We start from the raw sequence: 25,835 nt of genomic DNA, 5'->3' as shown, positions 1-25,835 counted from the left end.
ATACTGCACAATATTATACTCTTCTACATTCTCCCACACTTGAGCAACCGGTGGTCTCTTTCAAACGTCTTCGCTCCACTCAGCCTCAGATAGTGCGCCATCTCTGGGAACATCACATTCAATCGCATCACTCCAATAGCATTTTAATTTATACGGATGCTTCTAAACAGCATACCGAACAAGGATCTGTGGTTGGAGCAGGAATTTATATACCAGCGCTTAATTACGCAGAGACTCACAGACTTCCACCGAATACATCCATCTATTTAGCAGAAAGCTGGGCAATTCGCACGGCATTGAAAGTCGCCCTACAACGAAAACTACCTAACGTGGGAATTTGTAGTGATAGCCTTAGTGCGTTACAAGGAATATGTAGAACCCCATGGGCATCTGCCAATACATGGTTACACATCAATATTCGCCAACAGCTTCGAATATTACATAATAATCATCAAGTGGTTACGTTAATTCATACGCCCTCACACTGCGACATCCCCGGGAACGAAGTTAGCGATATCCTGAGCAGATATGCAACACAACATGGCACACCGATAGATCTCCGGCTCCCAGCATCTTCTTTCGCCGAGATGCTGCTACAGAAACGGCAAACCGAATGGCGAACCTACCAACAACAACAACGATCAGGACCAGGAATTTATTATTGGCAACTAGAACCGACTCCCACCACGAGAAAATGGGAGGCCCCTCATAATTGGACAAGAAAACATCATTGTTTATATTCTCGCCTTCGTCTACATACTGCTCAGACTCCCATCCAGCAGTATAAACAGCAGCAGCGCCCCTCACGCTTGTGTTATTGTGGACTAACTGAAGGTTCTATTGACCACCTGACCTTTCAGTGCTCTCTAACGCCTGGCTACCGTCCGATACTCAACACAGTCATTCATTCTGTTTATTTCACAAGCCCCGTAACAGTGTCTTTCTTACTAGCTAACAAAAACCACCTTGTTCTGTATCATCTGCTTCAATATTACATAGTGAACAACTACGACTTGTAATGGTGTCAAAGTGATCAACAGTGCAGTGCTCATGTTATTCATCGCAGTTTGTAATATATAGTTTCTTCGACATAGTTAGTGTTCCGCATGAAGTGATTGTTTCTATTGTGTTTGTTTATTTTGTTCCCAAATTGATCCTGGACCATTCATCTCTACAAGTATAGATACCCATTTAACCGTCTGTATTGCTCAGCGGACGAGTTCCTGGAGCATCAAAACATTGAGAGAGAGAGAGAGGGTGTGATAATGGTAAACAAAAAGCACGTGGTAATGTTTACACTCTCCAGCTGGTAGGAGAATTAAAGATAAGAGTGGCAAAGGTATAAAGTTCAATTAAGAACGCTTTGTTTCAAAAGAAAGAAGTTTTATCAGGATAGGAAAAGTGGATATGAATTAACATAACATCCTACAAGTGTTGAGTAGAGACACCACTCAATACTATTAATAGTGAAGAAGAAAGAATTAAGCACTTAATGTGTTTCTTTACACGTGACTTTAATATTATAGAGTAGAAGAAATCTTGCGTGTAAGCTAACCTTTGATCATACATATAATACATATCTCAGAATGGAAAGTGCACGGATCGTAGTTGTGGGGTCTAGCAATGTGGATTTTTCAAGGTATTTATATCATAAGTTTTCTTTTGAAGCACCCAGCTCATATTCATGACACAGATTGAGAATAACCAAACATAAGAAGGGTTAAGTTCTGTTAAGTCCCGCCGCGATAATTGAAAATTTATAAAATTCACCGGAAAGAATTGGTGTTGTAGAATGTGAGAGAATAAGAAAAGAGTAAATATTAAGTGTTTATTTATGAATGTTCGTGATAGTGAAGATGGATCTGTTCTGCTATGGCGGATGTCAACAGGGGATTTACCCCATCGTGAAAGGAGTATATTGAAAAAATGGCAAATTCCTGTGCGGGCTGTGATTTAACACTTAAGTTTTGTGCAGTTAAAATACAAAGAACGTGGGAAATCAAAATTGTGCGAAATCACGGATTAATGAATGTAAGGACGCGATGCCGAAAGCGTAAAGGTGTTATGGAAGAATAAAGGAATTTATATTTTCAAACGTAATGAAGAATCAATGGAACATTCACCAGAACATCCACTGGAACCTAACCTAAATGAAGTAAAAATCAGCTTCTAGTCCGGTTTCAGTTACTGTCTAGTCAAAGTAAAGTCTTACCAATCTCTTACTCGAGCTAAAGCCTTTCCGGCAGCCGATCTGACTCAGCTTTACAGTCAACTATAGCCACCAGTATTGATTCGTTGGAGAACTGAATGAATAGTATTACCTATGGGAGTCTATTCGAACTGATGGTCGTGGCCGATGGGTGACGGAATTCCTTGATGAGAGTGGAATTGTCGTCCTTATTGATGGCAGTCTTTCTCTCTTTTTTTACTGGATTCGGTACCTGCTCGTGCATTGACCTATCCTTGTGTAAGGTTTCCGTCCTTCATATGGACACTGATCCAGATCTCTGTAGCAGTGTTCATTGAGGGTCTGCCTATAACTAATTTCTACCATCTTCGACGTTTCAACTCGAAGCATGCTGATTGGCCAAGCTTTCGTGAGCTTAGTGAGTTTCATTCTTCTGACAGCATACTCGTATGTGCTGCTGTGGACCTATTTAAGTGGATTGGATTTTGAGTTTAACGTCCCTTTTAGCAGCGAGGCTATATGAGTCGGGGCCTACTGATTAACGTGGAATCCGAACTACATGAGCTCCCTCCGGGAATCGAACATGGATCTATTTGAGTTGACTGTCATCGACGCTGCCTATTGTTCCATACCAAAATGCAGAGGTGAATATCCATGGACAAGATCCGTAGTAGTCGGCGGAAATCCGTGAAGTTATCCTGACTTATCGGCATGCCCGTGCCACTTTCACTTAGCATCCAATTCCTGAGAATCTAAAATAAATAAATACAAATAAAAATAAAAAATCTTCGAAGCGTCAAACCTTTATGACTAGTGATTGGCGTCGGGTTTGCTCAATAAAAGGCCACTGTTCTCCTACTAGTGTGTTCGCTCTTATCAGCAAATGAGGTTCTGGAGACTAACGCCACGGACGTAGCCTACATATTAACCAACAGTTCTCTTCTGAACACTGTTCGGTGGGGTTTAATTGCTTTTACACTCATACCACGAACAAGTCTTTAAATATCCGTACCAATAATACTGAAGATCATAATGTTCTCTTAACGGCTCTCAAATTTGACTCTGTTTTACTGCACGAGACATTGATCGTATCTTACGATATGTTGCGCAATAGCCTATGTCTGGCAATACTAAATTCCAAATTGTTGAAGCTGTTCTATCTTATCTGAATAGCGGAGACTTTTCCATCTGGATGACATGAGTCTCTGGTACTTCCAGTCTTTGAACTAGAGTAAGCAGCAATGACTGTCACGAGCTACAGACCTATTGCTCTCACGCGTTGTGCCTATGAACTCTTTGAGCGTATGATGGACAGGTGAATTGCATGGTTTGGAGTCAAATTTTCCCTTGAACAAATTTCAATATCGCTTTCGCTCATTCCGATCAACTACTGATAGTCTTCCTTGACTCGAAAGCCAGATTCAAGAAGCCTTTTCGCATTGTCAACACCTTTTTTTATTATCGTTGATTTGAAAAACGTTAACGAAATTTTAAAACATTTGCATGACTGGGGTCTTCATGGTAATATGGTCCAATTTTTAACTACTTTCTTGACAAACATTATTTCAGGGTGCATGTGGGTTCTTGTGTTTCAGAGCGTTTTCCGCAGAATAATGGTGTCTTCCAAGGTAGTGTTCTTAGTGTCACACTGTTTGCTGTCGCCATCAGTGTTCTATCTCAGTTCCAGATGCTGCCATCTGTGGTTTGCTTTATGTTAAAGGTCTAGTTTTTATTGCCGCTTCAGATATCTTTACGTATTGCTCGACAGCTTCAATTAATATTAAATCATCTTGTTTGATGAACGAACGAGTCAGGGTTTTGCTTTTGGCCAAAGAATTCAAATATATATATTTCTGCCGGCAGCGATCCTGGCTTGTTGGTTCGCGCTTCTGATTCGGTGGGTCTCCTTTCTCAGTTGTGAACACAATCCGATTTTTCTGTTTGACATTTGATTGTCGCTTAACCTGGGCACAACATATTCGGAGTCTTAAAGGAGCAGTTCGAGTTAAAAACAAGTTTGGTGCAATAGAAAGAGTAACAAAAAAATAAGAGACCTGTTTTTTTAAAAAAAATCTTGTTAGGCCGTCTCGTTCGGCTTCTATAGGCATTTGTTTTTGATGAATCGCAAATGCTGACGTCACACGTGGGCAACGTGAGGAACTCAATGTGAGTCAGCAACTACTCGCTTGTACGCAGCTCATAAATCTTTAATAGTGCAGTGGATTTAATATATTTTTTTTGGGTTCGTTAGCACTCTTGCTTTGTGTTGAATTCTGGAGGGACGTTTTTGTATGTTGTTTTTGCTACAGCATTAGTATAAAAAAGAGTAGAGAGAGAGTAGTAATTACATAGTGTTGTGCGAAGCAGTGTGTCTTCCAGACGTGTTTTTGATGGTGGCACTGTCTCCCGGAGCTCTGAGAGTGCTCCCCGGAAGATAACAATTTATACGTCTATAATATAATAAATACAATTGTATGAAAATAATGTGCCCCTCCGAATACTAAGTGTGCCCTCCCAGGAATTTTTTTCTGAAAGAAAACTGGTGCGAAGTAGAAAACACGTAGTAGAACAGCACGTACTATGTCTGTGAATTGAGGTAGAAATGCCCAACACGTGCTGTTTTCAATTCTAATACTTGTGCGGTTAAAGCTGAGAACACAAAGTTTTTTTTTTTTTTTTTTTCGTTTCCAAGTCGTTAGAAATCACCAGATCGATATAAATTATGACTCAAGAAAATCGACAGAAAAAAATTTGTGCCAAATGAAAATACTCGTGTTTGTTCCAAACATCTTGAAGAGTATGACTTCGAGCAGTTACGTTTACTGAAATGCAAGGAGAACTATTTACACGCAAACTGAGAAAGAATGCTATTCCAGGTATATTATTGAAAAGTTTAGAATCCGAACCATTGAATAAGCGCCTATCTATGTTCAGTCACCAACGTAAAAATATCGTACAAGACGCAATCGACGGTTGTAGCCGAGACGAGGCATTAGATGCAGGCCCGTTTCCGGAGGGTCTAGGGGCCGGGCACCCCTAAATTTTGGCTGGTCCCCTAAAATTTTCACGGCAGGCTTGCAAATGAACCATAATATGGTTGGTTCGGACCCCCCTACATTTCTGGGCTGGCTACCGGCCTGATTAGAGAGTAATAGCGACGGTGTCCCTCATGATTGTGACGGTACTGCTTTAGAAATAAATGTAAATAAAATTGCTATACAATATAAATTGGAGAGTGAAACATACCGGCTCGCAGAAGGAATCAGTGATGATGATAGTGTTTCTCAGGACATTGATTTCGTTTAATTTTTCTGTATCAAGCGACAGGGTGATGAAACGGGTGACAAGCATTGTTCCGTGGAGAGCGATGCGAATGAAACAAGTTTAACCGGTGAAGTATATTTCGTATTCTGACAAACTTTACAGATGTCTTTTTTTTTGCCACGGCAAGACCTTAGTATAGGCATTTCATTCAATTGACCCGTTCAGTGAACCGATTCCTTAGAAACTGATTCCAGGGAACAGTTTCCCAACTGTTCCGAAGAACCACTTCCTAAAGAATCAACTCGAGAAAGGTTCTAGAACACCGTTCTACCACACTAATTACGAACCAGATTGGTTACTTTGTGTATGCAATTTCATAGAGAAAGGAAACAACCTGCTTCATAACCAGTATGGTAGAGCAGCGTTCTAGAACCTTCCACCAATACCCCAATCTTAAAAAAAAAAAAAAGCACGAAATATAAAACAGAAATCGCGTTAAATCATACTACAGTGTAGGGCAAAGCAAAAAATATATATTAAAATACATTGTACTACAAGGGAGTCAAGCCCCTTATCCCCCTCTAAACCATAAATTATATATTGGAATACACTGTACAAGGGGGCAAGTCCCCCTAATCCCCTCTAAACCAAAAAATATATATTGAAGTAAATTGTAATAGAAGGGGAGGGGCGAGGGGCAAGCGCCGTAACCCTCCTCCCCAAAGCACTACCTACTTACCAAAACTTAAACAAATATATAAAAGAACAACACACCTGAGACTCATTGAAGTGTACTATTCACCAGCATGCTTCATAAAAGATAAATATTTTTCACCAATTCTCGCATACTTACAAAATTTTCGACACCATAGATAATATACAAATTGCAACATCATGGACTCAGAACCATGAGTACATCTTAACTTTCTTTTCAAATGATACCAAAGATTTTCTATATTTTGCGTGTAATCACCACTTACTGGGCCAACGAAGTTTGAAGAATGGTTTACAAGCAAATGATGCCATCCATCAATCTTTATCTAACTTTAAAATTCCAGCTCAAAAACAAAAGCGTTAGCTATTTTTTTTTTTTTCACTATTAACCACCAAAGTTTCTAGCCTACACAAATTTAAATTAGCGATTTCTTCATCTGCAAATAAAATATCAACACCGTTTGCCATTAAACCGCCCGCGCAAACCATATACAACAGGGAAGAGATCACAGCATAACCTACAGAAAACAAAACAAACAGCACTGACACCCCACGCCTACAAACACACAACCACATAACGTCACACTCAACATTCCATACAAAAAGAACGAAAGTACGCCGTAGCAGAGAAATCACGTTCCAAAGACCACACCAAGATGAATGAAGCAGGTACTCAAGAAACCACGTGCACTTTTGAAGACTGTCACAGAAGGTGACGTCACACCATATCCACAATTCCAAGTTCAAACAATCTTGTACCTTGATCTTTAAACCTTCAACCACGTCACTTCGTTCAAGGGAGCAAGTTAGCGGAACAGGTTACTGAATCGAAGAATCGAAAAAATGAATGAAATGCCTATATGAAAGTCTTACCTTTGTCACATATGTCGCGCTCCTGTACATACTTTGAAGCACAAAATTATGGGATCAGCGTTAAAAATTGCAAAAAACGTGAAAATGAACATACTTATATATTTAGTATATAAATTTATATATACTTATAAGTTTAGTTTCTTTTGTGAAACACTGAACTTATGCTTTGTAGGAAAAACTACGTTTTATAATATTATAAAAACTTTTGTGCAGCCCACCATCACATATTATCATTTTCTACTTGCAGATGAAGTCTTTGCAATAAGTTCTGGGAAAGGAAATCGCACTTTAGAACGTACCACCGCACCTATCACAATCGAAATACTAGGCTCTCGCTCCTTGACCACGTATGACGTCATCACAACATCTTTTTTCCTCTGCTACTCGCTAATGACTGAACGTATCGCGATAAAACAAACACCATTCCTTTTATAATTTTCAACTCTACAAATAGAAATAATTTGTAAAAAAATGCATTTTTAAATCGAATCTGCTCCTTTAAGTACTCTTGTCTGCGAGCAATGACCTTTCTTCGTTTACTTTCTCCCCGCACATGGATTGCTGATCATGCGATTATATCGTAGTCTAATTGGAACCAAATTAGACAACAGTTGTATTGCTTATTCATGTTATAGTCCCTCTCTACTGAAACAACTTGATACTATTCATCACCTGGAAATTAGTCAAGCTGCGGGTGCTTTCCGTACTACTCCTGTTGTTAGTCAAGCAAACAAATCACCATTAGCCTAACATATACATATACATTGGGACAGAAAGAGAGGGCTCTTTTTCCAGGAATTCTAAAAACCCTGTTCACCCTTCTGGACCTTCACCTACTAGTCTTCGCGACACGTGGTAAAGATATATGAACCCTCCTGGCTAAAGACCAACGTTGTCTTAATTCCTTTCCTTCTGTTTTCTTTTTCTTTCTTTCTTTTTTTTTTAAATACTTGGTCAGTTTGCGTGAGAAAATATATTGAGTGACAGCGAGCGTCTGTATACTTTTGCAAGTGATTTGTTTTGTGTCTTTTCCATCTTTGTGTTCGTTATTTTATTCTATATTCTTTTTTTTTTATTTCGTGTTTATTCTTATTTGTTTCGTTATATAATGGCGAACATATTCAGGCCATGGCTGATCGGCGACGGGACATGAAGTGATGCCTGACGAGGTGCCTACTGCAAGTACTTCTGAAGAGAGAACGCCGAAGAAAAAGAGATCTGTTATCGGGAAGGGAGGAAAGTTACGGAACAAACCATTCAAATTGTGCAGAATGTTAGACGTTTTGTTCGTGATATCGTGCAAAGTAACAACGGTATGTTATATCATAAGAACATCCACAAATTAGTTAGTGAGGCAACAGGTGTCAGTGTGAATACAGTGAAGAGAGTTTCTCATTTGGACTTAGAGCAGTATGAAATTCCTACAAAAAAAAAAAAAAAAAAAAAAAAAAAAAATGTCATCATCATAGGTATTCTGCCTTTATTAACAGGTCACTTGCCGCAGCTGAAAAGCTTCCATGTTCCAGAACATGTAGCTAGAACTAAATTTCCCTTTGATAAAATCGACGTCTTGTCGCGTCGTACAATATATGAGTTTTATAAGAACGGAGAAGCCCCCACAAGAGAAAAACTGACCCATGCTATGAAACAAAAGACAGCCGGAACGGACTACGAGTTCCCATATAGCAGCAGAACACTAAGCAGACTTCTGCATAGCATGGGTTTCAAGTACAAGACTATTGGAAGGAAACTTGCGAGGGCTGAATCTCAGAAAGTTATCGCGTGGCGGTTTCGATATCTAGAGATGATCCAACAACTGAGACGGGAAGGCTATTGTGATTTGTACCTAGACGAGTCTTGGTATGACACTAACACGTGTAAAATGAAGAGCTGGTCTGACGACACTGAAAATTGTATAACTGCGACTTCCGGAGGAAAAGGAGAACGAATTGTTATTTTGCATTGTTGGGGACGGTCTGGCTTTCTTCAAGATGCGCTTTTCGTGACCCGCAAAGAAATGGTCGAAGCCCCTGCAGACTTTCATGGAACAATTACTTCAGATATTTTTGAAAACTGGTTTTTAAATTCTGTTTTGATGCGTTTGGAGGAACCGAGTGTGATAGTCATTGACAATACTTCGTACCACTCACGAATTATTAATCCCAAGCCGAACTCTTCCTGGAACAAAGCATCCATTATCAATTATATGATATCTCATAATATTGAAGTCCCTAGTCCCGTGCCAATCAAACCAGTTCTTCCCCAAATAAATAAACAAAAGGGAAGGCATGAAAAGCGCTTCGTTTTTGACGAAATGGCTGCATCCCACGGGCATATAGTATTGAGACTCCCTCCACATCATTGCATCTTGAATCCTATCGAGATGGTGTGGTCAGAAATTATGCGAAAAGTCGCGGCACTAAACCTCAAAGGACGACCTGTCAACGAACTACTGGAAATACTGCGATCTGCGTGTGATAGTGTTGATAGTGAAAAATAGATTAACTATATGAGACGTAGAAAATATCGAAGACAGTTATCGGGACCTACAGCATATTTTTGATGACGCGGACACTACCCCTTTCATAGTGGAAATTGAAGACTGCACATCAGAAAGTGAACAAACAAATTCTGACTCAGAATCGGAGTAAAAGGTAATTACTGTTTTCTTTATTTTCAAATACAGTATTAGTTTCTATTTTTCTGTTTATTAATTTCCAGTATCTTCCAGCCAATCTTTTTCTAAAACTAGCAGATTCTTCCGACGCAGCAGGAGTGGGTTCTGTTTTTAATTGTGTTATTCCATTTTTAGTGTCGATTTAGAATCGTAACTAAATTGAAAGAAAATTAAATTCAGAAATAGTAAAATCCGTTAAAAAATGCAGTAAAGGCGATAGTAGTCACCCTTGTGTTATCTGTGCTTGAAATTGTCAAATGTCTCACGTTGATTGCTCTAGTCATAAGTGCATACAGCGTATTAAAAAAAAAAAAAAAAAAAAAAACATTTGCTTTAATTCATTGTTTTAGAACTACGTGGAACTTTCAACTCGGTTTCTTTCCTTATTTTTATGCTTTTCATAGTTTTTCAGTTGATAATTAGCAGTGTTATTATTATTATTGTTATTGTTAACTGAAAATAGTAAGGAAAGCTTTTTTCTTATTTGTACCGGGCCTTAACTATCCAAGCGGAACAGAAGTACGGCAACACTGAGAGCAGTGACAGCTTACATGCTCACGAGGACTAACCGAGGGTTGTGGGGGTGAAAAGAAGCAGTGGTTGGGGAAAGAGCCCTCTAAGGCTGTCCCGAAGATTATATATATATGTGTGTGTGTATATGTGAAATTGGGATACTCATAAATTTACGCAGTTGTAACAACTTTTGTGCCTGAAGATGATCAGACTTGGCCTTTCCTGTCTCGGAAATAACTCAGAATGCGATAAACAACGGGCCAATTTTTAATACAGTTACAAAAAAGTCAAGTCGTAAATATAAACTGACCCTTCCCTCCCTTTTTCTTTCGCTTCTTTTCTTAATATTTCATTTTAAGGTAAAAATTTTCATTTTCGTGCTATTCTATTTTCAACCCAGTATTTATGTAGGAGAATAAGATAGAAATGAGTATTTCACATGTTATTGCGTAGACTGTATTGAAGACAGAAAGTAGCGTAGAGGTGTAGGGTATACACTGTTTCTCCACATATCGCCATATTTGTTCATGCATTTCTTTAAACGCAGAATAAAATTTTTCATGGCTTTGCGGTAGAATTCCAGGCTTTGCGTCTGGCACTACTTGTGCACTGATTTGGTGCCACTGGATTATACATTTGTTTCCCACAACGATATCGCTTGAGGTATGGAAACAGGTGAAAATCCAATGGCACCAAATCAGAACTATACGTTGAGTTAGACATTTTTCAATGCTAGTGGCGTAAGAGATCAACAGTCGCTTTTTCAACGGACGAGCGTTGTTATGTAAAAAACGTACCCCATGTTTTAAATGGCCTCTCTAAGCTTAAGTAGTGTCTCCGCTTATGCGGTTGTATTTACAGTGGTTAAAAGGAAGGATGGAAGTAAACTTCACAAGTAGGACTCCACAGCAGTTCACTTGTTAATCTTTTAAACTTATGTTTTTCACGAGTAGAAACAGATGTTTCCACATCGTGGATTCAATTATTCTTTCCGGGTAATACTGTTTTATTATTTGTTACGAAGGACATAAGGAACTTATCGCATTCACGTACATAAAGGCACAACTGATACATCGCAATTCCCATGCACTTTTTAAAATTTATTTATTCGTAACTTAGTTGATGAGGAGCCCAGCTGCACGCCTTTCTACGAATCCTCAAACGCCCATGCATTATATTCTGTATAGCCCCATGCGAATGCTAGAATGCTTCTTCAATGTCCTTCAACAGCAGTCTGTGGCAAAAATAACTGCTTCCATATGTGACACCAAATTGATTATTAAGGAAAGCCGGTCGATCATGCAAGTCCATCTGTCCATTCGTAAACTTTCCTCGTGTGTATGTTGTGTTGCATTATTGCTGTCGTCATTTTATGGTTTCCTCAATTTGTAAAAAATAAGGAATTTTAATTTCTCTCGTCCCTTCAACCAACGCTAAATCTTATAAAAATATTATGTTCTGCAGAGTCTTAAACCTGAAAAAAAGGGGGGAATGTTAATTTCTGATTTCTCCCGGTATAAAATCAAAAAATGTTTCCCGATTTCAGCTCGTCTTACGTTTAAAAGACCTTGATAGGTCGAAGAACCTTTCAGCATTTAAAATGAATACAAAATATAAATGTCGTAAAAACTGACAGGTTAGGATAGCACCAGAAAATGCAAAAGACCAGAGCTGTGTGAAAGAATATCGTAATTCCTAGATTTTTTGAAAGAGAAATAGTGTGAGATTAAGTTTAAAATTGAAAATAAACACAAGCGGCAATTGAACGCCATACGGGACAGTAAAGCATCCGTGTCTAAAGAACTTTTACGCATCGAAGTGAATCGTCACACAGAGAATGTGTTTACGATTGGAATATGCACGAACTTAATCATGTGGGACCGCGGTGCTCAGTGCAAGAGCTCTCACCTCTCTTGGATGGGGCCCCAGCTTGCGCAAAGTGAGCCTTATAGTGGACGAACACTGTATACGTACGTGGGGTCTCTTCCAGGTTGTCCTATTTTCATTCCATCCTTCCGTTTATTATCATCACCGTTACCTTCCGAGCATAATCTTGAAACGTTAAACTAATAATAATAATCTTACCATGTGTTATTACATGGTTTCTACTGGTCGGGGAAGTCAGGAAAAACACAGGGAAAATGGTGCAGGCCAGGGAAGCTCAGGGAAGGAGACTGGAAATCAGGGAAAGTCAGGGAAATGTTATAAAATATATTTATTCTAACATTAATTGTACAACAATTTCACCTTAGCCAACCATTATAATACCTATTTGGTTTTTATTGCTGTACGTATGAGCAATTAATTACTATTTGTCTTTATAGAATAAATGCTCTCATATATAAATACTCACCGTTATTTATTCCTATTTATATGTCAACGTCATCCGACACCTGTCATAAAGTCAGGGAACTTTGTGCCAAAGATCAAGAAAAGTTAGGGAGAAGTCAGGGAAATAGATTTCTCCAGATTAGTAGGAACCCTGTATTAGTTTCATTATGAGTAAGACATAACGACTGAGTAACTACGTAACAATTGGGAGCATGGTAGCTTAGTGGTAGAGCGTTCACCTTTCGGGCGAGGGTTGCCAAATTCGATCACAAACCATGTTAGTTTGTGCTGGATAATGTGTCCATGGGTTCTCCCACACATAATCATTTCATTATTTTCTTTCATTAATCATCAGTCTCCTTTAGCCTACAGAGCATAATCGTGAAACGTAAAACTGAAAGCTTTCATATTTACATAATAACTGAACTGATATGCAGATTTATTTTAGGAGAGCCATCACGAACATTTTTTTCAATAATTCAAACTTCGTTAGGATTTAGCACTGTGTCTATTTACATCCAGAAAACTTTAGGCTATGTGAGTTTAAGTTAGTTGTTGTTCTTGTTTCAATATCTGCTGTGCTCTCCTAGTCTGAATTCGCTCAAACAATTTTTCCCGTATGTTTCCGGCCATCAACTTTGAGTTATTTAAGCGTTGCTTTGTTGACTATCATCCACTCTATAAAGTAAATTTGCAGAACTTTATGAATCTCTTGTGTGGCCTTGCGTGGTGTAGTCGTTAACGTTCTCGCTTTCGGTGCGAGCTGCCCCGGATTCGATTCCCGGTGGGATACTTGGTCGCAAGGATGTAACAGCTTTTCCTGGTCAGCCATCCTGAGTAACGTTTTTCCTGTGTTTTTCTTATTCACACCAGGCAAATGCCAAGATGGTACCTAACATGCCCATTATTTTTTCCTTCCCCCGAATAGTTGTACCATGAGCCCTACTGAGCGCATTCACTTTTGGGATGAAAGTTTGGTGTTATACCCTATTTAGAATACAATAACTCGACTGATATGGTAATTCGGAACCTATTTAATAATAATCTTTTACATAAGAATGTAAAGTGAATATTGCATTTACAGTACACACTCTGTGTCTTGCAATCATTTTATAAACCACTACTTCTTTCTATTTGTTGCAATAATAACTGCTCACCCATATGAATTCAACTTCGATTTCAAACAGGTTTTACTTCCAGATTCTTCAGCTGAATTCGAGTATTGTGTCAAAAATTTTGTTGTTCATATTAATTTACTCTATATACACATGTATGTAATTTTTTTATCTAATATATTTAAGTTCCAAATGATAATTTTTTCCTGCATATTTTGAATCCGCTATAGATCGTAAATCCTAAATAGATCGTATAGATCCAAAATCGTATTGACGAATACAGATCATAAACGTAAATACTGCGTTTATGGGGGCTTAGTGCTTTATTTAATTTCAAAACAATTAATTCTCGTTCATTTATATTTGCAGCTGAAACAAAATAAGATAAATGTGTAAAAAAAAGCTGGATAACGATAATTTATGTTGAACATGATGAACAATATGATTTCTTAAGTAATAACGAGCAGAACACAGTTATGTGAAATTTAGTTGTATTTTTTGAAAGTCTAGACATAATCACATCAAACAATCTTCTTTGTATCTTTCAGACAATCATCAAATCCCAACAATAAAATTATTCTCACGGTTATAAGTAAGAATCCACAATAAATGAAGTTTTTTTTTTTTTTTTTTTTTTTTTTTTTGATCAACGTATCTTGATTTTTAAAATTATTGTTATTATTTACAGTTACGCTCCAAGATTACCTAAACCAGGTGAAACTTTACATGGAAATCGTTTCGCAATGGGTTACGGTGGAAAAGGAACTAACCAGTGCATTGCCGCAGCTAAACTGGGAGGTGATACAGCTATGGTTGCAAGGGTAAGATTACCATTATTCAGAACTTTATGTAGCAACTTTTCGATGTGCACTGTATGCATGTTTTTATGACTGCTTTTTATGTTGAAGCATCTACTGAGTTCCAATTGTATTACTTTTAGTTGTGATTTTTTTTTTTATTATTGTACTTCAGTGTAACTGAGTAGCTAGCACTCTTTTTTTTAACTTATGGTCTTGGCTTACCTATTAAGATCTCCGAAAAAATTTAATTCCTTCACTAAAATTTAAAATTTAGTCTTTCCTAACCAACCGTAGTCCGCTCGAGAGTCAGTCTCAAACCACCATTTTCCGGGGTAGTCATTAAAAAATAAATAAATAAAAGTCGCAGACCTGAAAGCTAAGGAAAACTTATTTATTCGAGTTGTTGTTATTCGAGAGTCGAGATTTATTGTTGCATCGAACGCAATTCTACTTTTCTCTGTTACACCTCCAACTGGACGTCCAAGATCTTTTATGTTACACTACTGAATTTTTTTTTTTTTTTTTTTTTTTTTTTTTTTTTTTATGTAGACTAATGTAGTCCCCAGTATTTCGGATACTTTTAACGAGTATCCTTTCTCAAGGACCCAAAGCGGCTCAATCATACTATACAATAAATATCTTTATGCACATAAGAGCAACTATTACATATCTTCATTGTAATCGCTTCCAATCTCTATTACTTTCTGCTATATGTTCGGACGGAGTCTTACCTCCTGAGCGCGTCTATCTTTGTCGATTTACCACAAGGACCACCATACGGTACGGATGATGTTTCTCTTGTGTCGTAGTGCTTCACGCGAAGTTGTTTCTTCATTTTGGCGAAAAGGTCTTTCCCTGAAAACATTGTTGAGCACTGCGCCCACGTCCCACTTCATTTTTGATCCACGCACTTCGTTCCTCTTTCCAAAATATATTGTTATGGCGCTTCTACTTTCTTCCTCTGTTTTACGACACTGTTGCTTTTGATTGAATAACACACAGCTGTTAGCACTCGTCACATTTCATCACCGCACATTCTCTTATTAGCTACGCGAACAGTGTTACTATCCAGCCTATTTGGTGTATTAATACGAAGTAACATATTTTTCTTAAAGCTCCCGATTATGTTGGGGATATCACACGCCTGCTTTCTAAGCGGATGGAGGTCAGGGCACCTTCTTGTCTTTAGGAGGGGAAACTGTCGTAAAAGGCGGATGAACCACAAAGTGGTCAACGACATGGAGATGTGGAAAGGAAATAGGAATACTACATTATATTTTTCCCAGGAGGGACGAAGGAGAAGAATAAATAAATATGATTGTTCTTCCTGAGGTAAAACATTCCGGAGGTAAAATAGTCCCCCGTTCGGATCTCCGGGTAGGGACTACCCCGGGAAGAATAATCAGAAGGGAAAATAATTGTGGTTATGCTGAGTTATCTATGATCTACATGCAAGAGGTGTCATAGCAATAACCAAAACTTTCTTAATAATCTAGACATCGATGAGTTTGTACATCAATAAATTCGTGATTAATCATTTCGGTTGAAATAAAAGAATAGGATCTGTGGAGTATGTTTTTAATGTGTGTATTTTTGATCAGTAGTATCTATTTGAAACTTCCCAAGCTTTCACTCATGACTAGGCATTGACAAATATGAAACAGGTACATACCTTTTCTTATTGATGTCGTCTAGATGAACAATATGATCCACACTAGTAACAAGGTGTTCCTCCTGATAGGTCTTGGAAGCTACTACTGCCCTGACTTTGGAAAGCCCAGTAGTTTTGTTACTCGATTCGAGACGAGGTTATGGAACTTCCTGTACTCGTGGTGAAATACGTAAAGACGTGAACCTCTGAAATTCACTTCTGTCATCATATTTGTCAATGCATGGATCTTACATGTTGAATTGTGAAAGCTAGCTGACTTCAGTGCTTGGCAACGATACATTAGCAGTTTTACAGATAAAAAATTCATTAATTAATCACAATTTAGTTTTGAAATATCCATCATTTTCTTTCGTTGTTCGTTGAATGTGCTTTGAAGAATATTGAACTAAAAGTACAATCACGGAGAAAGTTTAACAATGATATCGATGAGCGTCCGTGACATAATAATAATAACTTTCATTTCAGCATAGGAATCTGGAACGTATGAACTTTACGACGTGCGGGCGAACTTCAAAATTTAAAAATGGAAATAGATAAATGTAAAGTAAAGTGCAACTGTTTTTAGGAAGTTACTTTCCTGTAGTGTCGCATAACAGACTGTAACGACAGTCTCTTTCATTTTCCACTCTTCGATAATTCAGCTGCTTTCCTCTTATATTCCAAGTCCACAGACTTGACACTCATATCAGTGCAGGTCCCCGATGCTCTCCTCCGCACATATTCCTCATAAGTTTCATCCACTTCTCCAGAGTAGGTGATGGGATTTGGTTTCATGCATCCTCGTCCAAATCAAAGTGTACAGTAACGTCTTCATTGTATATTCGCATGGCTCTATCTGCAGCGTTATTGATCAATTCCCGGAGGTAGGGTGCAAGGTGTGTCTCTGCCCTGTTTAGAGGTGGTTCTGGAATGTCTATAATAACAAAATATGCTGGAAGTAGACGAATGACATTTAATGGAATAGGACCCTATAGCTTCGACTTATTCCGGCCCAATAAACATAATGATAAGCATGCCTTATTGTGCATATATATACCTTCAGTGCGTGTCATCAATGATATATAAAACACAAGGCATACGATTAACACATTAACCACTGTTCACTAATAACTTATCGGCACATTTGTACTTGAACATACTGCTCTCATAGGCGCTTTACTCTGGCGTAATTATCTTTTTATTAATACGAGATAACATTCCACTTAAAACACCCTTATCAAAGATAAAGCGAATTAAATCCAGTGTCCAATTGTGTTATGAATTCTTCGTAATTATCATTTAATTTCTAGTATCGTGTGATGCAATCATGCTCTAAATACTCAAGATATTGCTTTATGAGACAGGTACAAACAACAATTCAAACTGTAGTAACGAATTTAAATCTTATCTCTCACCTTGGCCAATATTTACAAGGGATCCATCTATTGTTTTCCTTAAATCTCTCCATAACAATAGGAATTCATAGCACTTCTGATATTGCATGCAGATGACGACTATTACGTAATTGATTCGCGATTTGCCAGACGTATCGACTACTATTACAATGTTTTCCCCTTATTGTTTTTTCCTCTACGAATTTTAAAAGTGTCTAGCGAATCGACAGAGTGCGTTGCTTGTTATGGCCTTCCTACATGGTATCATATTGCAATGTTTGCAGTTTATAGGAATGCTTATCCCCATCATCCCCACGTTGGCCGATGTAAAAAGCACATATGTCCTACTTGCGATTCCTTTAATGACTGCAGGAGTTTCAACCAAATCCACATTGTGCGTTGCTAGTTTTGGTCTTGTTGAAAGGTGTCATATTGCCCTATGTTCACACTTTAAGGGGTGCTTATCCCTTCATCCCCCACGTTGGCCGATATTTTTTTTTTTTTTTTTTTAAAAAAGGTATGTCATACTTTTGATTCCTTTATTCACTCTACGAGTTTCAAGCAAATCGGAGTGTAACACTTGGAAAACCTTGCTTGTAAGTAGAAGAAAGGCACGGGATCAAATGCTTTTCGACTTCTGTAAGCAACATGATATGGGTAAAGAACACGTGATTTGCTGTTCTTGATAGAGATTCAAGCTGCTGTTCTTGATAGAGGTGTTCCACAAGACTCAATTTTAGGGCCAGTTTGTTTACCTTATACACTGCAGAACTGGTATCTGTTGTACAGCATTCAAAGATGTACTGTTACGCAGACGACACTCAATTGTTTATAAAAGCCTTGCCTCAGGACTTACCACAAGTTGTTCGACTCCTTAACCAAGATCTTAAGGCTATCAGTAACTGGTGTATTGATAACGGTCTTGGTATTAATCCCGTAAAATGTACTTATATTGTTCTAGGCTCCGCTAATCAACTTAATAAAATTATTCCTGACAAATTAGAATTACAAATAATGGACTCAAACATTAGCTATTCACCTTGTGTAAAAAGTCTTGGAGTACAAATTGATGATAAACTTTCTATGAATAATCACGTCTCTACTCAGTGTTCAAAAGCTCTAGGAATACTAAGAAACTTGTACAAAATACGAGACTGTCTGTCCAAAGATACCAAGCTACTCCTGACACAAATGCTGATACTGCCTCTGATTATTGTGATGTTGTGTATGGCCCGCTTCTAACAAAAAGCAATGCCATCCTGATCCAAAAAGTACAAAATTCATGCATCTGCTTCTGCTACAGCATACGAAAATTCGATCATATTTTGCCTATTGTGAACAGCAATAGCATGCTGACAATGTCCAGAAGACGACATTTGCATTATTGCTCTCTCATTTATAAAATTCTTAAAACACGTCCCGCGTATTTATATAAGAAACTCACTGCTAGGTCAACTATTCACACTCATTTAACACGCAAAAGAAATACGTTTGATATCCCACAACATGGACTCAAGCAAACCACTGCGGCATTTTCAGTATTAGCACCAAGGTCATGGGATGCTCTACCAAATGTAGTAAAAGAAGCTAAAACATTTAATTCTTTCAAGAAAATGTTAAAAATTTATTTACTCAGCCAACAAAATGTAAGTTCAGGTACTCATGATTTGTATTCTATCACTTGAACCACGTAAATGAAATCAGACTTGACTTGGTACACATTCTTTATTAAATAATCATGCGTTGTAAAAATATTTCATCACCCTCCCCCCTGCATTGTGAATCACAAGTATAACTTATTATGTCTCTATGGTATTGATCGGTTTGTGTTTGTTTTCATGTTTGTATTTGTATGCTTTTTTTCTTTCTTCACTTGTAGTACTTGTTCGTGTGACTGTGTTTTGTTAAAAGTACCACTTTTTTCTTTTCTTTTCTTTTTTTTTTATCTTAATGTATACCTGTATTTTTGTTATATATAACCGTATCTTTTGACTCAGTTGATTGTATGTTTTTTTTGTATAACTCAATGTACTTCTTTGACAAGGGGTAGGTGGTAGAGCAGCAATATGCTGAACCTCGCCCGCTTGAATAAAGCCTTTTTCAGTTTTCAATTTCAATTCAATTTCACGTGATTTAAGAAAAGAAAAACCAAGCTCTACACATGGAAAAGTCCAGAAAATAAGAAACGCTATCAAATCGATTACATTCTTGTCAAGCAACGTTTGAGGAATAGTGTACGGAGACACTACCGGAAGCGGACATTAATTCGGATCACAATCTCCTAGTGGCGAAAGTGCAAATCTGGTTAAAGTCAAACAAGAGAGATGAGAGGAGAAATCTTATATGGAACTAAGAGCGACTAAGAAACATGGACAATGATGTGAAAGAAAAGATTGAAGAAAAATTCTATGCCATGGGCGACATGGTAGGTAATGTTCAAAATAGTTGGGGAAAAGTTAAATAGTTTCTACTAGACATACTCCACAATAACATTAGCAGGGATGGAAAGAACACTGACAGATCCATGGGCAACTGAAGCGATGCTTAAAAGATGGAGAAACGCAGAAAGGCGAAAACCACGGACATCAAAGAATACAGAAGGTTGAGTAATTAATTAGAAGAGAGACGAACAAAGCTAAAAAAAGGTACATGGAATAGATATGTGAAGAAATAATGGAACTTCACCGGCGCGCATATATGATCTGATGAATCAAAAAGTACAAGGAATAGGAAGGAAATTTAACAAAAGTATAAGCACATTTGGAATTGAAGATCAACAACGTCATGTAGTTACTGACCATCAAAGAATCCTTAGAATTTGGGAGAAATACATAAAATATCTGTATGATCAGAAGAACCCCAAAGATATTGAAATCGAAGCAAAGGAAGAAGTGGTTGATGAAGAAAAAGAACTCAGTATATTGAAAAGTGAAGTAATACAAGCCATAAAAGACATACGAAGGAGGAAGACCACTGGACACACGACATATCAGCAGATTTGCTCAAGGGATTAGGAAACAATTGAAAGTACTGTCTTAACTTATTAACAAGATCTACCTGACTGTAGAATGGCCAAAGAATTTTCTTGATGTTACAATGATGGCATTGCCCAAGAAAAAGCCAGTAAAGAATTGCAGAGATCATAGAACCATTAGCCTTATTTCCCACACTGGAAAGATTATTGCACGCATACTAAACAGGCGACTGGAAAGTAAGACAGAAGACCCTTATTAAAAAATAACAGGCACATGTACAGGCGCATGTAACACAGGACCTTTATCCACCTGTGGGACAGGCACATGTGCAGGTGCCTGAAAATGACCCCAGTTGGAACGCCGTACACATGCATGTTGAGCAAACATGTACAGGGCATGAACATGTATTACTGCACATGTATTTGTACGGTAGATACCCTAATAGATCTACCATAAAAACGTATGTAAAGTGCCTGTCAACGAAGAAGACGTGCAAGTACAGCCGCTGTACCAGTATAGAACATGTGATGTACGTGTCATGTATAATGTCTGTAACATGCATGCTGAACACAAGTTATATGCGTGTATGATAAATAGCTTTTACCTGGTACATGTGAAAAGTATTTACAAAATATGCATGTCAAATGTAAGAACTGCATGTAATGTATATATACATGTAAAAACCATACATGTGACATGCATGTTGCGGGTATGGAAAACATCTGGTGCTTGCATGTAACAGGTGGAGAACATGGAAAAACCATACAGGTGACATGCATGTTACAGGTGGAGAATTTATAAAAATTGTACATGTGACAGGTACATGCCACATGCATGTTACGGGTGTGGAAAACCTCTGCTGCTTGCATGTAGCAGATGTAAAACATGTATAGTAACATGTAAGAAACATGTGTTCTGTTAATTATTCGCCATTTTGCAAACTGTTATCACCTTGCCACCTGGTAAGTCATAACGGAACCTGCAATGACATAAACAAAACTTTATAGTATGCTCTTTCGATTGGTTATTAGTACAAATAGGTAAACATTAAATATTTAAAGTTATAAGACTCTAAAACGTGATGAATCATTTGTAATAACCCTGTGTATATATATATATATATATATGTGTGTGTGTGTGTGTGTGTGTGTGCGCTGCCTGGGTGCCAGACGTATAGACCACAAGTAACCAAAGTTTGGTCACGAGTACCTTGGTCCAGGCCCGAGACAAAGAAAGCTTTTTTTTCTTTCTTTTTCAAATTCGAACTAGGAGTCACAGGGGACCAGCGATTTAGGAAGACATGTAAAAAGTCTAAAATGACCGATATTAGTGTCACACAGGGGCGTCATTTAGGGGGGCCAGGGAGGGGCTATTGAGATTTATATAGATTTTATCAATAGAATAGTAGTAAATCAGCAAAAAACGCGAAATTTTAGTTATATCAAGAGATCTTTCTCCTTCCCCCCCCCCTTCCCCCTGCCAAGCCAAATCTGAAATGACGCTCCTGGTGTCGCATCCATAGTTTTCGGGGTCGGTAAGATCAATGGTGAAATTTACGGGAAAATAGGTCCAAAAAAATAGGTTTGTTTTCTTCTCTTTATCCTGTATTCAACCGAAGGTGTAGAAAGCAAGTTTCCGATTTCAACATTGTCAAAAAAATTACAGCGGCAGATTTGTTTTCGGAAATTGATTCAGCAGCATCTGAAGAAAATATACTATCTCTAAACGTATCTATAAACACCGGAAATTGTAAAAGTTTGCTACTTCTGGTTTCGATATAAATCTCTATAGAGCAAAAGTGGTAACAGATAGCTGGACATGACCTTTTAATATCAATTTATTGTTCTAACAGTAAGTCTTATCTCTGACCTTATCCATCTATTGAAATCGAAAAGCGTATGTCTACGATTTCCGATGTGAATATTGAATTTGCATATTTTGGAAGTCTACATGAGTTTCACACTTTGAAACGAAACTCACTTGTTACTATCATAAATCTTCAACCTGCATGTAGGTAACTGAAGAGGTATTTCTCATTGGTAGAATGTTAGCTTGGCATTCAGAAGGTTCTAGTATCGATTCTAGCGTGCGGCAACCCTGACTGCAGTTCCGCAGTTACACCAGGTGAATACAGAAATGGTAGGCTTCTTTACAACACAGGGCCTGACCACTGCCGTGCCAGTTACCTCCCCTTCCCCTATCCGGATCTGTAACTTAGGTGTCGAAGATCACAAAATAATTTATGTCAAGCGCATGCTTCTTACATGTTTACGTTTATTTGTACAGGTGCTGTCTCATCCATCTGCATGTACTTTCCAGGTGTTTTACATGTACATAGTAAGTACCTGGGCATACGGGGGAAATCTTGCATTTCCCATGCATGTGGCATGTAGTTTCCGATACATAGTGATTTACCTGTCTTATATTCCTTGTACATGTACGCTTTATCTAGGTCTGCTAGGTACAATACATGCACCTGTGACATTCAATGCACCAGGATGCATGTTCCTTACCTGTTTTCATTTATATGTACAGGTATTGTACATTCCATGTTTTTCACTCCTAACTTACGCATGTAAACATGTAATTTACATTGCATTTTTTCTATCGTTCTGCATGTGTTTTACATGTACATGTTAAGTACATGGCCATAAGAGGAAAAACTAGCATTTCCCATGGATGTGACTGATAGATTACAGGCACATGCCATCAATTTGAATCATGTTTTTGAACATACCTATTGCCTTTGTATGTCCCAGGTATATTACATGGACCTGTACTATGCATGTACCTTGGTGTATGTACATTATATATGTCTCCTTGATATGTACAGATACTTTTCATTGCATGTTTGAGAACTTCCGACATTGAACACCATCTACACATGTATCACATGTTTATAGCCACAGGTCGATTCACCTGTCAGTGGGAAACTAATATGCTTTTTATAGGTACAGGCGCCTGTATAGTACCTGTTAAAGTCACATGTACCTGTACGTGCACAGAACATTGCCTGGAATTTGTCACATTTTCATATGGGGAGATATTGAAGGAAGATCAAGTTGGATTCCGGAAAGGAGTGATGAGAATTATATCAGAACGAGTTCTTGAAATATAAGAAGAGTTGTGTTTGTGCTTCATCATCTTGGACCAAACTTCTGAAAATTTTAAAAGAAATTCGAGGTCAACTGGAGAGACTGACGACTCATTCGCAACCGGTAAGTAGGACAGCGAGAGAAACCAATAGTGTGGAGATTGGGAGAGGAGTCAGTCAGTGGAGATTGGGAGATGTAATATGCCGCCCCAATTCTTCAACGTCTTGACTGGAAGAGCAATCGGAAGACGACCATTAGGAAGACCTAGGCGCAGATAGGAGGACAATATTAAGATGGATCTCGCAGAGATTGGTATACAAAGTAGAAACTGGATCCAGTTAGCTAAGGATAGAAGTCAGTGGAGAGCTTTTGTGAACGCGGCATTGAACTTCCGGGTTCCATAGACCATAGAGTTAGTTAGTTAGTTAGTTACAGTGAATGTTTAATGCAGAAAGCTTTAATGAGAATTGGAGATTTCAAGATTGGAGGGTAGATCATTAACAAGATCAGGTATGCAATGATAAGTTATTATATATATATAACCGAAGGAAAACTACAGGAAATAATTAACAAAATAGTTGACACTGGCAAACTATATGGATTGGAAATAAACATCGAAAAATCAAAAGTCATGAGATATATCCACTGGAAACGCGCCCTTACGGGTCAATGTAGAAGAAGAAGAACTTGAAGCGGTCAATAATTTCAAGTATCTGGGAAGTATTTTGACGAAAGACCTTATTGCATCAAAGAGATTTGGCAAAAAAAAAAAAAAACTCTTAACTAGCAGGCATAATATTGAACTGAGTAAGAAGCTGGTCAAGTATTGGAGTATTGTACTATATGGTTCAGAGATTTGGAGATCACAGTAGTTAGAGAAGAAATATTTAGAGAGCTTCGAAATGTGATATTGGAGGAAAATGGAGAAGATAAAATGGACAGAATGTAACAAACGAAGATGTTTTGAAAGGGATAGAAGGGAAGAGGACACTTTTAGGGTCCTTCGTAGGAAGGTCAATTGAATTAAACATATCTTGTCTTTATACCGCCACAGAAAGAAACATGGAAGAAAAGCGAGAAGTAGGAAGTGTCACTGTCATTTTGAGGGCTTTTTTTTTTATTATTATTATTAAAGAAAGAATAAAAAAATCCTAAAAATTTTTAATTCCTTATGTTCTTTGAACATTATAATTTTTGGACCATGGCAAGCCAACGCTATTGCGTCGCAGGGTTCATGCATGTGACAATTCGGCGTCAGCTACTTCTGATAATCTTCTAAAGATACGCAATTCGAACAATAGTTCATTATTCAGTGTTCGTGAGAGAGGTTTCGTTCCCGAGGTACTGCAGGGCTCTTCAAAGACTGTGGACTGACAATTTTAGAATAGCTCTATTGCAAGTGGACATTTTCTACCAATCACGAGCGAGTATTATGAGGAAATTCATGATGGCCGAACCGGCCAGCAGCAGTCCACGCGATTCCGATCTCGAGAAAGCCACGTAGAGCAAGGTGCTTCGTGGATGCCATATTAAGCTAATATTCAGTGGCTTTAATTCTCATAAGTGACTACTGCTTCTACGTATCTATAGTTCAGATCACATAAAAATAGTAAAGTAGTCTACATACTTAAACGATCAGTGACTAGAACTGCTTGCAGCTATTTTTATAGTGACATTACTTAAATTTACGTCAGTGATAGTGTTTAGATTCACGACGATGATCTTTGCGTGTTTATCGTAATGAAGAGTCTACTGTGACGTTTATACTGAACGAGCGATCCAAGCTTCCATTGCACTAGTGCCGAGGGAGAGTGGTCAAGATACGCTCACGACTAGAATACTGGAGGTTTCATAGCCGAGAAGAGCACGTAATCGCAGCAATTCATCGTTCTTTCCCCCCATACCCTGAAAAAGTGATGTGCGAAAATACCATTTTGAAGTGATTTCGAAAAAAGGGGAAGTTCTATAAAGTAAAGCTGCACAACTAACACAAAAGGAATCGTAAGTACAATAACTGATTCAGATATATGAAGGCCACCAAAGTAATCAATGTTGTCAAATTTGTAACAGCCTCTGACGTGAGTTTACCGATAATATCTCAAATTCATGTTTGTCTTTTTCGAGTATAACTAGCTGAACCTGCGCTCTCTACACAGCGCATCATTCGCATATGAGCATAAATCTTCTTCTCATTCCTCACAACATATGTACATGTCCCTTTACAGACACAAGTGAAAGACGTCTT

At 38.0% G+C, this 25,835-nt stretch overlaps 1 protein-coding gene across 4 annotated transcripts in view; it reads left to right on the top strand.

The window, feature by feature from the left end:
* Window positions 1–1,252: 1,252 nt before the first annotated feature.
* The window catches only part of LOC145695097 (ribokinase), a 78,889-nt gene continuing 54,306 nt past the window's right edge, over window positions 1,253–25,835 (top strand). For 2 of the 4 annotated variants that reach the window (XM_081771995.1, XM_081771992.1), the window contains exons 1-2: window positions 1,259–1,639; window positions 14,364–14,496. In XM_081771995.1, coding sequence (XP_081628121.1) covers window positions 1,587–1,639; window positions 14,364–14,496 — 186 coding nt within the window. In that variant the 5' untranslated portion in view covers window positions 1,259–1,586. Of the gene's footprint in view, window positions 1,640–9,559; window positions 9,694–14,363; window positions 14,497–25,835 lie in introns of those variants that run through there. The other 2 variants (XM_081771993.1, XM_081771994.1) reach the window with 2 other exon arrangements.

This window comes from Thermobia domestica, chromosome 9 (genome assembly GCF_964235325.1).
Source record: "Thermobia domestica chromosome 9, izTheDome1.hap1.1, whole genome shotgun sequence".
NCBI classification, from domain to species: domain Eukaryota; kingdom Metazoa; phylum Arthropoda; class Insecta; order Zygentoma; family Lepismatidae; genus Thermobia; species Thermobia domestica.
The sequence above is the reverse complement of the archived record's forward strand: the minus strand, read 5'-3'. Positions and strand labels throughout refer to the sequence as shown.